This window comes from Tenrec ecaudatus, chromosome 2 (genome assembly GCF_050624435.1).
Source record: "Tenrec ecaudatus isolate mTenEca1 chromosome 2, mTenEca1.hap1, whole genome shotgun sequence".
In the NCBI taxonomy this organism is placed as follows: Eukaryota; Metazoa; Chordata; class Mammalia; order Afrosoricida; family Tenrecidae; genus Tenrec; species Tenrec ecaudatus.
This window is the reverse complement of record NC_134531.1, coordinates 181,924,002-181,938,267: the sequence shown is the minus strand read 5'-3', so window position 1 is coordinate 181,938,267 and position 14,266 is coordinate 181,924,002. Positions and strand designations below refer to the sequence as shown.

The 14,266-nt window shown below is 52.1% G+C and overlaps 1 protein-coding gene across 1 annotated transcript in view; it reads left to right on the top strand.

Moving 5' to 3' along the window:
• Positions 1-14,266, top strand: part of SLIT3 (slit guidance ligand 3) — a 705,033-nt gene that overhangs the window by 654,443 nt on the left and 36,324 nt on the right. The window contains exons 24-26 of the mRNA XM_075541934.1: positions 7,244-7,315; positions 9,548-9,711; positions 12,882-13,006. Of these exons, the coding sequence (XP_075398049.1) occupies positions 7,244-7,315; positions 9,548-9,711; positions 12,882-13,006 (361 nt within the window). The remainder of the gene's footprint in view (positions 1-7,243; positions 7,316-9,547; positions 9,712-12,881; positions 13,007-14,266) is intronic.

Genomic DNA, 14,266 nt, shown 5'->3' with positions numbered 1-14,266 from the left:
ACCATCTAACTATTAATTTGAAATATCACGTTGCAGTAAATGAGGGAAAAATAAATGTGATCAAGGACAGTCACCTGTTTGCAGTTCAGGGAGTTGACAGAAAGCATGTGTTTTGAAACCGGGAATTCTAATATCTGCAACAGCTTGTGGGACCGCCTCAGTCTTACCTCCGTTCCAGAGTGTCACGCAGATGGCTGAGCGCCCTAGGATGACTGAAAGGTTGGCAGGCTGGGTTCACACAGAGGCCCCTCGGAAGAAAGGCCTGCCATTCTGCTTTCCATGCATCGCAGCCTTGAAACCCCTGTGGCGCGCAGCTCTCTGAAGCTCATGGGACAGCGTGAGCTGGACTCAACTCGATGACCGCGGGGTTGGCGTTCTTGGTTGAGTTTTAAAGGGTGTAGGAGCCAGGCAGTGCAGTGGTTACGCGGTGGGTTGTGATTCACATGGTCGGCAGTTCATAACCGGAGCAGCTCCGTGGGAGAAAGACTAGGTTTTCTACTCTCATAGACAGTCACAGTCCGGGAAACCCACAGGCACTCGCTGTGAGTCCGCATCGACTGCGTGGCAGTGAGATTGGTGTTTGGGGGTTTGGCCATTACTTTTTGTCGAAATGCTGTGAGTGACCAGAGACCCTGAGGAGAATAGCATCAAGGTCCAGCCATAGACAAATGCCAAAAAGCTGTCTGGAAAACAGAGTAAGCTGACGTGCATGCGTGTGTGTGCGTGCGTGCATGTGTGTGTATACACATGTTCACCTGTGGATATGATCACCCACAGCAGGAGGGCGATCAGGGAGCACTGCACACAAAACTGTGGTGGAAATTGCTTTGCCTACTTCAGGCCTAATCTAAAAATAGCTGGAAGGAAACGGCCTCATTCTTGTATGGGGACTTGTGTTCCTGCTCCTGGCCTCACACCAAGTCCCGAGCTGCCTGTGTGGCCGCGCGCATCAGAGCCCCTTTGAGCCTCCCCTCAGTGATGGGGCGGCAGCAGCGTGCACACCAGCCTCAGGCCCACCCTGCCATCAGTTAGCTCTGGGGCGCCCCGTCAATGTGTGCTCGCGAATGAGCGAGTGAGACTGTCATTCTTTCTCTGACGTGGCACAGTGGATAGATGTTGGGTGCTAACTGGAAAGGCAGAGGTTCAAACGCACCAGATGCTCCTCCGGAGAAAGATGAAACTGTCTGGGTCCATGGGATGTACAGCCTTGGAAACTTGATATCGGGTCCCTGTGGTTTGGAATTGCCTCTGTGGCAGTGGATTTCAACTCCAAAGGAAGATTGTGCTGTTTACCCACTGGGCTCCCCCTCCCTGTTCTACAACTCGGTGAAGTCTTCCTGTGTCCTGGAAAGGGGCTCCTGGGCTTAGCCTGATTGCCTCTGAAGACAGAGAGCTCACCCCTTTACAAGGCAACCCCTTTCCACTGCTGACCAGGGGATGGACATTAGGAGATTCTCCTTGTGAGCCAAAGGCCATTCTTTGTCACTTCAGTCTTGATGTGGACCTTTGGGAAAACTAGCAGGGGCAGCAGATTTAAGTATAGACCTTTAAAATATACAGACTAAGAAATTGTCCACCGAACCCCATCATTTTCCAGGGACAGATTCAGAAAGGTGACTTACTCAAGGTCATTCATGTGTCCAGCTTTTCTTGGACAATTAATGTGGGTTAGATAATCACTCGCTCACTACCAGCAATTCTAATTCAGTGACCCTATAGGACAGGGTAGACCTTCCTGTGTGGGTTTCCGAGGCTATAAGTTTTTACAGGAGTAGAAAGTCTCAGCTTTCTGCCGAGGTGCGACTGACCATCGGTTTTGAACTACTGACCTTGCAGTTAGCAGCCCAAAGCGTACCCACTGCACCATCCGGGTTCCACTGATTAGATGCTACTGTGGGTAAATACAGGAATAGGGGAGAATACAGGAATCCGCTGCCCATGAGTGGATTCCAATTCATAACAGCCCTATAGGACAGAGCAGGGCGGCCACGTCAAGTTGCAGGGCTGTGGTCTCTCCGGGAGCAGGCTGCCACGGCATCCTCCCACAGAGCAGCTGGCGGCTTCGATCCACCAACCTTTCAGCTGGCAGCCAAGCACTTAGCCACGGAGTCCCTGGCGCTCCTTCCTACTGTGAGCAGACATTTCTAATTCCTCTCCTTTAGAGATGAGAAAACTGAGACAGAAAGATTACATAAATCACCCCAGTTCACCCAGCCAGGGGCAATTGAGAGAGGAGATTCAGGCCGGAGCCTTCTGGTTCCATGGCTTAGTTCTTAACACCCAGGTCACCTGCAGTGTCCTCGCCAGCTCACAACAAAAGTCACATCCCAAGTTCACTTGTAGCACAAGCAGGATTAGAGACCCAAGATACAGGCAGCTCAGAATTGACACCGGATAGTTATGCCTCAATGTTGTTCCAAGGGCACACTCACCTGCACCCCCAAATTCCTCAGTTTGCATTTAACAGCCCCTAAGAGTCATAAAGGAGCCCTGGTTTGCACAGTGGTTAAGTACTGGGGTCCTAAACCACATATTTGGTGGTTCAAACCCACCAAGCGTTCCCTGGGAGACTGACAAGGCCATCGGCCTTGGAAACCTACTGGGGCCATTTGACTCTGTCCTATAGGGCCAGAATAAGTCGGACTCGACTTAACAGCAATGGGTTAAGAGCCAGGGTAGGCGTCCCTGTATGACACAGATGGCAGCCACTACCAGTGGCTCGGAAGGAAGGCCTGGTGACCTGCTCCTGAAAGGTCCCCAGCCGTGAAAACACAGTGGAGCAGTTCTCATCTAACACACGGGGGTAGTGTGTGTGTGTGTGTGTGTGTGTATGTGTTGGGTATGTGTGTGTGTTGGGTGTGTGGGGGGGTATGTGTGTGGGGTGTGTGGTGTGTGTGTGTGTTGGGTATGTGTTTGTGTTGGGTATGTGTGTGTGTTGGGTGTGTGTGTGTGTTGGGTGTGTGTTGTGTGTGTTGGGTGTGTGTTGTGTGTGTTGGGTATGTGTGTGTGTTGGGTGTGTGTGTGTTGGGTATGTGTGTGTGTTGGGTGTGTTGGGTATGTATGTGTGTTGGGTGTGTGTGTGTGTGTTGGGTGTGTGTGTGTTGGGTATGTGTGTGGGGTGTGTGTGTGTGGTGGGTATGTGTGTGTGTTGGGTGTGTGAGTGTGTGTGTTGGGTGTGTGTGTGTTGGGTGTGTTGGGTATGTGTGTGTGTTGGGTGTGTGAGTGTGTGTGTTGGGTGTGTGTGTGTTGGGTGTGTTGGGTATGTGTGTGTGTGTTGGGTGTGTTGGGTATGTGTGTGGGGTGTGTGTTGTGTGTGTGTTGAGTGTGTGTTTGTGTTGGGTATGTGTGTGTGTTGGGTGTGTGGGTGTGTGTGTGTTGGGTGTGTATGTGTGTTGGGTATGTGTGTGGGGTGTGTGTGGTGTGTGTGTTGGGTATGTGTGTGTGTTGGGTGTGTGTGTGTGTGTTGGGTGTGTGTGTTGGGTATGTGTGTGGGGTGTGTGTTGGGTGTGTGTGTGTGTTGGGTATGTGTGTGGGGGGTCTGTGTGTGTGTGTTGGGTATGTATGTGTGTTGAGTGTGTGGTTGTGTGTGTGTATTGGGTATGTATGTGTGTTGGGTATGTGTGTGGTGTGTGTGTTGGGTATGTGTGTGTTGGGTGTGTGTGTGTGTTGTGTGTGTGTGTTGGGTATGTGTGTGGGGTGTGTGTTGGGTATGTGTGTGTGTTGGGTGTGTGGGTGTGTGTGTTGGGTATGTGTGGGGGGGGGTGTTGGGTATGGGTGTGTGTTGGGTATGTGTGTGGGGTGTGTTGGGTATGGGTGTGTGTTGGGTATGTGTGTGGGGGGGGTGTGTGTTGGGTGGTGGGGGTTGTATGCTGTGAGCCAGAGTTGGCATATATGGGCAACTGGATAACACGAGGAGGAGGGGGAGGAAAGGAGCCCAAGTACTTCACGATGAGCCCTTCGGAGTTGAGGAAGCTCTTTGCCAGCCCACCCTTGGGAGGTGCCAGGAAGAAGGGAGACATGGCGGCTTCCTGAGAGAGCTCTTCTGCTCCACTCCCCTGTCATCACTTACAGTGGACAGAGCCAGCTCCACAGCCGGCAGTGTGGGCAGGCTGCTGGACAGCATCCAGCACATTGCTGCCCCGCCCCGCTCCGCAGCCCGCTGCTGATAAAGGGGAGCTCACACCCAGGAGCCCCGGGGCTTATGCCCCGCTTGGGTCAGGGGATGTATTTAAATCTGTGCGTTCAGCCTCCCCGGGGCCCAGACCTCTTGCTGAAATAATTAACAGTGGGGCTGGGTATGTGGCATTGAAGTCTCTGGAGTCTATTTCAGGCGAGGGCCGGTGTGCTTCATAAACAGCCCTTGGAACTGGAGAGCAAGCAAAGCTGTGGAAGACCTGGCCCCTTCCTCCCCGGAGGCGAGGACGAACCACAGGGGCTTTCTGGACACCTGGTCACCCCCACCCCTTGCTGACCTTACTGACAGTCAAAACCGTAACAACAGCTTTCACTCTAGAAGATGAGGGGGTGACAGTGAAGAGGGTGGCCACTGAGTACAGCTTCAAGGAGGAAGAGGTGGAGGAAGATGAGCTGGTATCTTAAATAGCATGAGTATCTTTTCTAAATCCTTCTGACTCAAGTTGTGGTTGCAGACCAGGCTTCCAGACAAAGGTGGGTCGAGAGAAAGGCCTGGCCATCTACTGTCCATAAAAACACCAAGGATCCCCCGGGTCCCCAAACTGACCCTGGCGCCACCACCGAACCCGGCATGATTTCATCTGACCACAGTAAGATTTCATCCTCCTGAGGAAAGAAGGAGTCTTCCTGCACTAGGACCTCCTGCCGAGCAGGCCAGGAGAGCCATCATCGCCCAGGGGCTTCTTAGAAATGCCCGGTCCCAGGCCATACCCCGGACCTACTCGACCAGAACCTCTGGGTCTGGGCCTCGGGAATCTGCATCGTTTTCCTGCTCCAATGCTCACAAAGTCCAAGAATCACTGTTCTAAATGAAGTGTTATTCAGCTCATGTCTGTACTTCAGCTGAACGCCCAAGGCAGGCTCCAGACCCAACCCAAACTCAGTCCCACGGAGTCAATTCCACCCCACCGGCACCCGAGAGGACAGGGTCGCACTGCCCCGTGGGTCTCGGAGACCATAACTCTTTACAGGAGTAGAAAGCCCCATTCTTCTCCTGAGGGGTGAGCGACTGTTGGTTTCAAACTGCTGACCTTGCAGTTAGCACAGCCCATTTGAAACCACTGCACTGCCATCCTCCTCAATAGCCGGCTAGTGTCCATTGCACCAGTGGGCTCAACCTTCCTCACGCCGCGACCCTGCGATACAGCTCCTCCCATGGTGGTGACCCCAGCCATAAAATGATTTTCGTTGCTACTTCATAACTGTAATCTTACTGCTGGTAGGAATCATGTAAATATCTGATATGCGGGATGTATTTTCATTGTTACAAATGAAACATAATTATAGCATAGTGATTAATCACAAAATAGTATGCAATTATATATTGTGAAATACTTATTTCTAATGACAAATAAATGCAATTTTGTCTTGAAGCACGGTGTAGCATGGGTAACAGTCTTCATGCCGGGTACTCAGATGTGGGCGTATCTGCATGTGCATGAAATACCTGGAAACGGAGAGAGGAGTGGTGTCTTGGTTCCTAAGACCATTGGAAATATGTGTTTTCCAATAGTCTTAGGTGACCCCTGTGATAGGTGTTCGACCCCCAAAGGGGTCACAGCCCAGAGGTTGAGAACTGCACTAAACAAAACAAAGCAATTCATTCTTATTATCCTGTTAATGCTGCCGGTGTCCACACTAACCCTTTCTTTGCTCATTGGTCAGTCCTTACCCCTGGGGGCGGGCCCTTCATTCCCAGACCCCCAGGGTGGGGGGAGTGGGGTGGTTGAGTCCTGCAGCCATCTAAGAGGTGTTCGCATTTCTATACACTTCACCCACTTGGCTTTCCATGAGCCAATCCTGAAGTGAGCCATCAGTTTGGGGATCAAGTTTTTTAGGCAGTTCAAGATTAATCCTTCCATGGAAGGTTTAATCCACAAATTGTGGGTCCGCTCATGTGGTTGCTTGAATACTGTTCATGCTGTCTGTGCATAGCCATATTGTTCAATCACTTATGTTACCCCTTTACAAGCAAGAGCAGCTCCCCGTCCTGAGGCAGCACACACACTTCATGTCTCAGCTCATCAGGAGGCTCGCAGCGTCGATCCTTTCAGAGGTCCCTCAGAGGAAAGACCTGGTGACCTACTTCTGAAAACTCACCCATTGAAAACCACACAGAGTGCAGTTCCACTCTGACATGCCTGGAAGTTTCAAAACATGTATGGGCGTGCAGTGGAGTTGAAAGAGAATGAAAATTGCCCATGAATGATTTGAAGACCCTTCAATATGTGTGGGTGTGGCCTGACACCAAACCCCATCTCATAAAAATAAGTGTCTAGCTCCAGAGAACACCACTACCACTGCCACAGCCACCAGCACCAGCCCACCCCTCTCCCACTAGCTGAGAGCCTCCCCTCCCTGATCCACCACTTGTGCCGTCGTTGACAGCCTCTCTGAATTCCCTCCTGTTTCTTTTGGAGAATATCAAGAGAAGAGATTTATTGAACTCTTTGATTTGTATCATCCTTCCCCCACGTGAGTCACATTTCCATGGCATGAGCCATGGGAACCACTTAGCGCTTAGCCAAATGCCACGCTCTCTCCACGTGGATGGACCTGTCCTCGGCAGCCTCCCGTGGCAACTGCTGTTGCTTTCCTTCCCATTTTACAGTAGGAAAGCGAGTCACAGAGAGAGTGGGTCCCGTGACCTGCAGTGTATGGCTGTAAGTGGCCTGGCTTCTAACTGCAATGCTCCCCTTAGCGCCGAGCCTCCAGTGACTCCCACGGGGTCCATGGTGTGCCTCTCCACTCTCCAGGTGCAGGGGATCACATAAGGTGCATCCCAATCGGTCACAGCTAGTACGGCCTGCCTTCCGATTCCAACCCAAGCCTGCCAGGTTTGAAAGCCCATCCTCTTCTTTCCAAGCCCCCGTCCCTCCGGCCTTCCTGTTAAACAGCTAGAGAAACACCCAGGAGCTGCCGCCACTGTCACCTGCAGTGGGAGTCAAGCATAACAGGAGGGCTCCTCGGCCAGGCTGTGGGACCAAGCGGGGGCTGTGCTCAGAACTACTGTGGGTTCTAACCTTCTGATCTCTGTCTTCTGCTTCAGAACCCTCCATGGCAACGACATTTCCAGTGTCCCCGAGGGCTCCTTTAATGACCTGACAGCTCTCTCCCATCTGTAAGTAGTCACGTGCCTCCCCGCGCACAAGCTCTCAGAATGGGAATACGTTGCGTGCCCGAGACAGTGCTGACTCTGTGAACGTGCCGGTTTGTGTACAGTGTGTTTGTCCAAAAACACTACCCACAGCATGCACCTTGTTCTGTTACCTTCTTTGGATGGCCTTCAATGCACCATCAAGGAGGTAAATCCCACGAACACTGTACAATAAGAATTAGCATAAAGCAGTCACTGGTTGCCTGGACTCTGCAGGTGGATTGCCTTGCTCATTGCTTAGGACAGCAGAAAGGCATTTTTGTCCCTTTTCGTACATGATGACATTGAACCTGAGAGAGGGGAAAGAAATGGTCCGAGCTATTCCACTGCAGAGCCCCAATGCAAGCCCAGGTTGGTCTGACTACAAAGCACGTGTTCTTGGCCTCGCTGCGTCCACCCGCAGTGTGCTCTTCCCATTTCACAGGAGGAGAACAGAGACCCAGAAATAGAAGGTTCATAGCTGAAAGCCAGAACCCAGGCTTCCTCACCCTCAGGCCAGTCCCTCTCCCCTGTAGACCAGACATCTATTCTTGTTTGTTTTAATCACATACATCTACCAGTGTACATTTTGAATTTCACCTCCGACTCTAGAGGAAGAGAAGTCAAAAATGTCCTAAAACCATTCGGATTTTGTCAAACAAAAATACCTAAAGCTGAAGCAATTGTTCTTCATACGCCCTCGTCTGGGTCTCTACTCTTCCGAAGGTGATTTCCACCTCTCTAACCCAGGGGCTCTCAACCTCCCAAACGCTGCCGCAACCCTTTCAGACAGTTCCTCACGCGGTGCTGGCCCCCCAACCTTAAAATTATTTTCATTGCTACTTCATAACTGTCATTTGCTACTGTTATGAATTGGGTGACCCCTCAGAAAGGGTTATTGGACCCCCAAAAAGGCCACGACCCACAGGTTAAGAACTGCTGTTCTACAGGTTACCCTTTAGGAATCCCCCTACCTACCTCTCCCCCCAAAAAAATGCCCTGGTGGCATAGTGGGTTATGTGTTGGCCTGCTAAGCACAAGGTCGACTGTTTGAAACCATGAACTGCTCTACAGGGGGAAGAGAAGATAAATGCTTTCTACTGCCATAAAAATTTAGTCTCAGAGACGCCGGATAGGGCAAGATATGACAAAATAATAATTTATAAATTATCAAGGGCTCATGAGGGAGGGGGGAGCGGGGAGGGAGGGGAAAAAGAGGACCTGATGCAAAGGGCTTAAGTGGAGAGCAAATGCTTTGAAAATGATGAGGGCAAAGAATGTACAGATGTGCTTTATACAATTGATGTATGTATGGATTGTGATAAGAGTTGTATGAGCCCCTAATAAAATGTTTTTTAAAATTAGCCTCAGAAACCCACAGGGACAGTTCTACCCAGTCCTACGAGGTCACTGTGGGTCAAAATTAACTCCGTGGCAGTGAATTTGGATTTGGGGATGTTTTTATAATCTTCTGAACGGACCTTTCTGCTTTGAATTCAGCGGGCCCTGCCCTCCTCTCCGAAGGCAGTTTTGAGTAGGTCTCCTTCGTGCCGGCCCTCATGGGAGGCTCCGACAAGCCTCTTCCTGAGACAACGTGACCGCAGCATCCACCGGTCACAGACACATGTCGAAGCACGTGTTGTCGGGAATAAGCTATGTGGATGAATTGGGACCCGACTAGCAGTGTTCTGGAGCTTTGTTTCTTGTCTGTCTTTTTATTTATCATTTATGCATATGCTCTGATATACTATCATACTAATAGAATGTGTGGATATCACAAAGCATTAAAATAGACATTTTAAAGCCTTTGTCATTAAAAAATAAGCAGAGATTCTAGTCTGTTTTTCCTGGAGTCTGTTTCAGGGTGTCTGCACTAGAATCCCCATCCCTTCCTTGCCTCTTCAAGCTGAGTGGTGGGAAGCTGCTTCCCAGGTTGCTGGGTGTCAGAACCTTCCCCTTGTAGTCCATCCGCCAGTGGACTCTCACCAGGGCGTCAGAGGTCCAGAGAGCTTCCTGTGGGGTCTGGCCACAGGCTTGAGTTGAAGATTGGTTCTGACAGGTGAGGGCAAGCCTCCGAGGTGTGGTTGGACCCAGGTGGGATGGAGGCATCTGCAGGGATTGGATGTGTAGTGAGGACAGGTTGAGGACAGGTTCCACGGGTGGAGACGTGTTCTCCTTCAACCCCCAGGCTGGCCTGACATCTGCTCTGCCTCTTAGGGCGCTGGGGACCAACCCGCTCCACTGTGACTGCAGCCTGCGCTGGCTGTCTGAGTGGGTGAAGGCGGGCTACAAGGAGCCTGGCATCGCCCGCTGCAGTAGCCCGGAGTCCATGGCCGACAGACTCCTGCTCACCACCCCCACTCACCGCTTCCAGTGCAAAGGTAGGCACTGCCCCTGGAGGCCTCCCCAGCCCCCATGAAGCCCTCACCAACAGCCACTCAGAGACAACACCATCTCCACAAATGTCAACCTAGCTCTCCCCAACTGCTAAGCAGCTCAGCTGCTAACCGAGAGGCTGGCAGGCTTGGACCCACCCACCCACCCGCCTGTGGGAGAAAAACCCGGTGGTCCACGCCCATAAAACTCGCAACCGCTCTCTCTCTCACTCTCACTCTCTCACTCTCTCTCATTCTCATTCTCACTCTCTCTCTCTCACTCTCTCTTACTCTTTCTCTCTCTCTCTCTCTCTCTCTCTCTCTCTCTCTCTCTCTCTCTCTCTCTCTCATTCCTTGATCATCAACCAAAAAAAAAACTCGCAACCTATAAACCCTCTGGGGCAGTTCTCCTCTGTTACACGGGGTCCTATGAGTCAGGACAAAAACACCTCCCCCCTTGGGTTACACCAGGGGAGTCAGACGCTGAACTAGCTCCTGCCGGCATCTCCCTGCTCCCTGGCATCCTCGCTGGGCCCCGAGACCCTCTGTTGGCACCGCTACCCAGTGCCTCGCTCGCTGGCTTGGCTCTGTACAGGGTTGTTTCCCGAGGGGAGCAAATCTGTGACTAGCATTTTTGGGCCACCATTACTGTCAGAACATGAGCGTTTTTCGATGTACTGGAGCAAACATTCCTACATGTGATTTTTATCGACTGCTTCGCGGTAATAACAACACACTACTATCCACCCTTATTAGGAGGCAGGCATTCGGCACATGCACTGCTGAAGGCACTGTTTGCTGTCATCTCGTTTTCCGATGCATTGGCTTCTTGAAATCTTCACCAGCTCTCCGGAATAGGTTATAAAATTACCTTCGTTGCACAGGATATGTGAAGACTGAGCTTAACAAGGTTGAGTGACCTCTCACGATCATGACATTAGGACACATGCAGGCCTTTGTGACGATGCACGGTTGACCCGCAAGCTGTAGTACTTCATCAAAACATTTAACCAGTGGCTGAATTGAAAACCTTAAGATAATTTCTCTCCCCTATTGACACAAAGTGACTATAGAAATAGTTAACTGATTGGCTACTGGCCAAATGGTTGGCAGTTTGAATCGACCCAGATTTGCCTCTGAATAAAGGCCTGGTGATTGCGTAATGCCCAAATCAGCCTCTGCAAACCCCATGAGCACAGCTCAACTCAGAGACCCAGACGGTTGCCACGAGTGAGAATCTGGGGAGACAGACTTGGTTTGGGATGTTTTTATTTGTTTGTTTTCATTGATAACTTCTTCTAATTCCAACTATGTTCTCAAATAAGAGTCAGAAAAGGAAAATGACTGAGCCAACGTAAATAATCATTTTTAAGATCTAACTGTATCATGCCCAACTGATTTCCAGACAGGATTTGTACCAGGGCCTCTCTCATTGATATCTGGCAAGAAGAGGACATGGTCTGCCTCTGTTTCAGTCTATGCTTTAATCATTGCTACCTCAATAACCGAAAATCTGAAGTTTTGCTTTGTCTGTCTTGGATGAGAGGGAGACGGGTCGTTCTCCAAAAGTATTTTCCATTTGCATCTGTGCGTTTCCTTTGCGCCTGTCTCCGCGCCGTCACGTCGGCTGGGGGTTTCAGATGTACTCCGCTGTGCGGCACCGTCTCCTGCACGCGAAGCTGAAGCAGGAACCAAGACATTTGGGCATCCATATATTGTCTTGGGATTCGGGCAGCATCTGCTCCCCCTCACTGCATCCCACACTTCTGCAGAAAGCAGTCCATTGATCTTGAGCTCGTTTTAAATGGTCTTCCTTTGGCTAAGAGGCCACGGGACCTGGTAACAGCCCGACAGCAGCTTCCCAAACTCGGCTGCAGGTTTAGAGCCCCTCAGTGAGCTGCCACAAGCCCTGGTGCCCGGGGCCCGCTGCAGAGGTGGTGATAAATTTGGTGTGGTGGTACGGCCCGGGAATGGGTTTTTCTAAGCTCTTTGAATGGTTCCAACCTACGGTGACCAATTTCTCCTAGTTTGCCGGAGACCTCTCTGGGTCTAACACTGAAAATTCAGTGTCCTGGGATTCCCCCTTCATCACAGGCCAACCGGGAATGTGAGTCACCCTGTCCTAAGGTGGAACCAGGTCTGAGGCCACTGGTATAGACGTGCCAGCCAGCCATTCAGTGGCTTCACTCTAACCCCATCTCCAAGTGAATGGCCCTTATCCAGTGAACATTGACTATCCTCTTGTGAGCTGCCCTCGAGCCGCCCCCCCGCTCCTGCAGACCCCATGCATGTGCAGCTTGAAACACTGCCCTCTTCTATAGCGGCTCCATGATCATCAGACACGGTCGGCCATGGGGTTTTCCACTGATGGCTGTTCTTTTATTTAGACTGCCAGGTTTTTCTTCCTAGTCTGTCGCAGTCTGTACATGTCACTGAAATCTGTTCAGCGTCATAGCCACACGCAAGCCTCAGCTGGCAGATGGGTCGTAATTACACACAGATGCCTTGGCCTGGAATCAAAAAGAAGGCAAAATTTCTACCGAACTCCCAAACAGCCTCTGGCTGTAACGAGGGCCAGTGTGTCCAGGCTGGTCATCGACTGCAGAAGCCGTGCAAAACCCCGTTCACAGTGCAGGGAGCATCTGCTCCAGCTGAGGAGCGAGGACACAGTTGAATGTCATGGGTGGAAGAATGCTTGGGCACAGTCTGCCCCCTGTGCTGGCATCAGCCTGGACGCCGTGGGCTCTGGGGCCACTGCAAAGAGGGTCCTCCGTGTCTCTGGCCCACACCTGGCGCAGGCTGCTCTGCAGAGAGGTCTGCTTGGTGGTGTGTGGGGGGGGGGCTGGCTGGAGCCTGGCCCAGAGCTTTCTGGGAGTTGGAGAGGTTCACAAGGTGCGCCTCATTGTGGTGCGCTGATGGTAGGTGAGCACCACAATCGGAGCAGGCTGACGACAGCAATGGACGTGGCGCAGAAGCGCTTCTGAGTGGTGTCTGCCCGCTGTGACCCTTCTGAGTGGAGCTCTGGCTGAACCGGATGTGCTGCCCGAAGGAAGCCAGCTGCTCTCCGGGCATGGAGATGGGGCGGGACTGGCAGCGGCTTAGGAAAGGGCCAGGGCGCTGTGATGGTAACCTCACCTGGGTACCTGCCACCAACCCTCTGTGGTCTTGCTGCCCAGGTCCCGTGGACATCAACATTGTGGCCAAGTGCAACGCCTGCCTCTCCAGTCCGTGCAAGAATAACGGCACGTGTAGCCAGGACGCGGTGGAGCTGTATCGCTGCGCCTGCCCCTACGGCTACAAGGTAAGGCCTGGAGCCAGCCCCCACCCCACCCCTGCCCCGCCCCCACCACTCCTGCAGCCCTGGCCCCAGGTGTGCCCTCTGCCCTGCTGACCCTCCACTCTCCTGAACAGCTTGACCTCACAGGCCTTCCAAAGCCAGAGCCCCCAGCAGTGTTCCCCACGGCACCGCCTTGCTGTATCACATCAGGGTGGACGCTGTTGGCTTGCCATAAGGAAGAAATGTAATGTTTGTGTTTTCTTTGGTAAACATGGGGGAATTGAGACTGAGAGAGATGAAAAGTAGAAGCAGCCCTGGGACCTACTGGCCTAACTTCCAAGGGGGGTTGCAGACCTCCCTCCAGCCACATCCTGATCTAGTATTGCTAGATCAACTCTACAAAGGAGCCAAGCACAGGCTGCCATGCCCACCTACCCTGAAATACTAGGTGCCAGCCAGCCAGTCCTAGCTCCCAGGCACACTAAATATGACAGAGTCGTCAACCTGTGGGCCAGAGGATTTTCAGGGTCTGACATCTCAGAAAGAGGGGACCAGCACTTTCTCTGGGTGGTCTTGAAACTCCAACCTCTCAGTTAACAGTAGAGCATGCTAACCATTAGTCAGCCAGCAAGGGGAAAGAATCCCTGACTCTTCCATCTGCTCTCCCCGCTAACCTGAGCCGATTCCAGAACGATGCTTCCCTCTCTTTTCACACAGCACCACCTGATCCCAGTTCCCCTGCTCCTCTATCAGCCCCTGCACAGGGACCACCTTACTTATCATGTGACTCAGCCCATCTTTCTAGATGCTCCTCAGCACACCAGTGAGGGACAGCTCACTGATTCCCCTTCTACAGGTGTGAGGACTGGCCCTCAGACAGTTGGAAGGCTGGACTCAGTGTCCCAGAGCTAGTGTGCAGTGCAGTTGGGGACCAGCTCTGTAAACAAGATCCAAGCTTTCTCCCCAGGATACCCTCTGGTAGGTGGGCCCCTTGCTTACCCCCAGGAGGATTAGCAAAGCCAGGGCTGGGCATCTTCCTTGAACCTGTCAACTCCACAAACTCCCAAAGAACTTCCAGATGGTCCCTAAGTCCAGCTGATGCCCACAGCCAGTGCCACCTGGAGCTTCGCCATCATAGGCTGAGGAGGGGTCCTGGCCGCCCTCTCAGATGGGTGTACAAAGGCAGGGATGGCCCCTCGCTTTGATGCACTGGGCTATCTAGGGACTTGTCAGCTCCAGCCATTGGCCCCAGCAGACAGAGTCAGAGACCCACTAAAGCAGTGG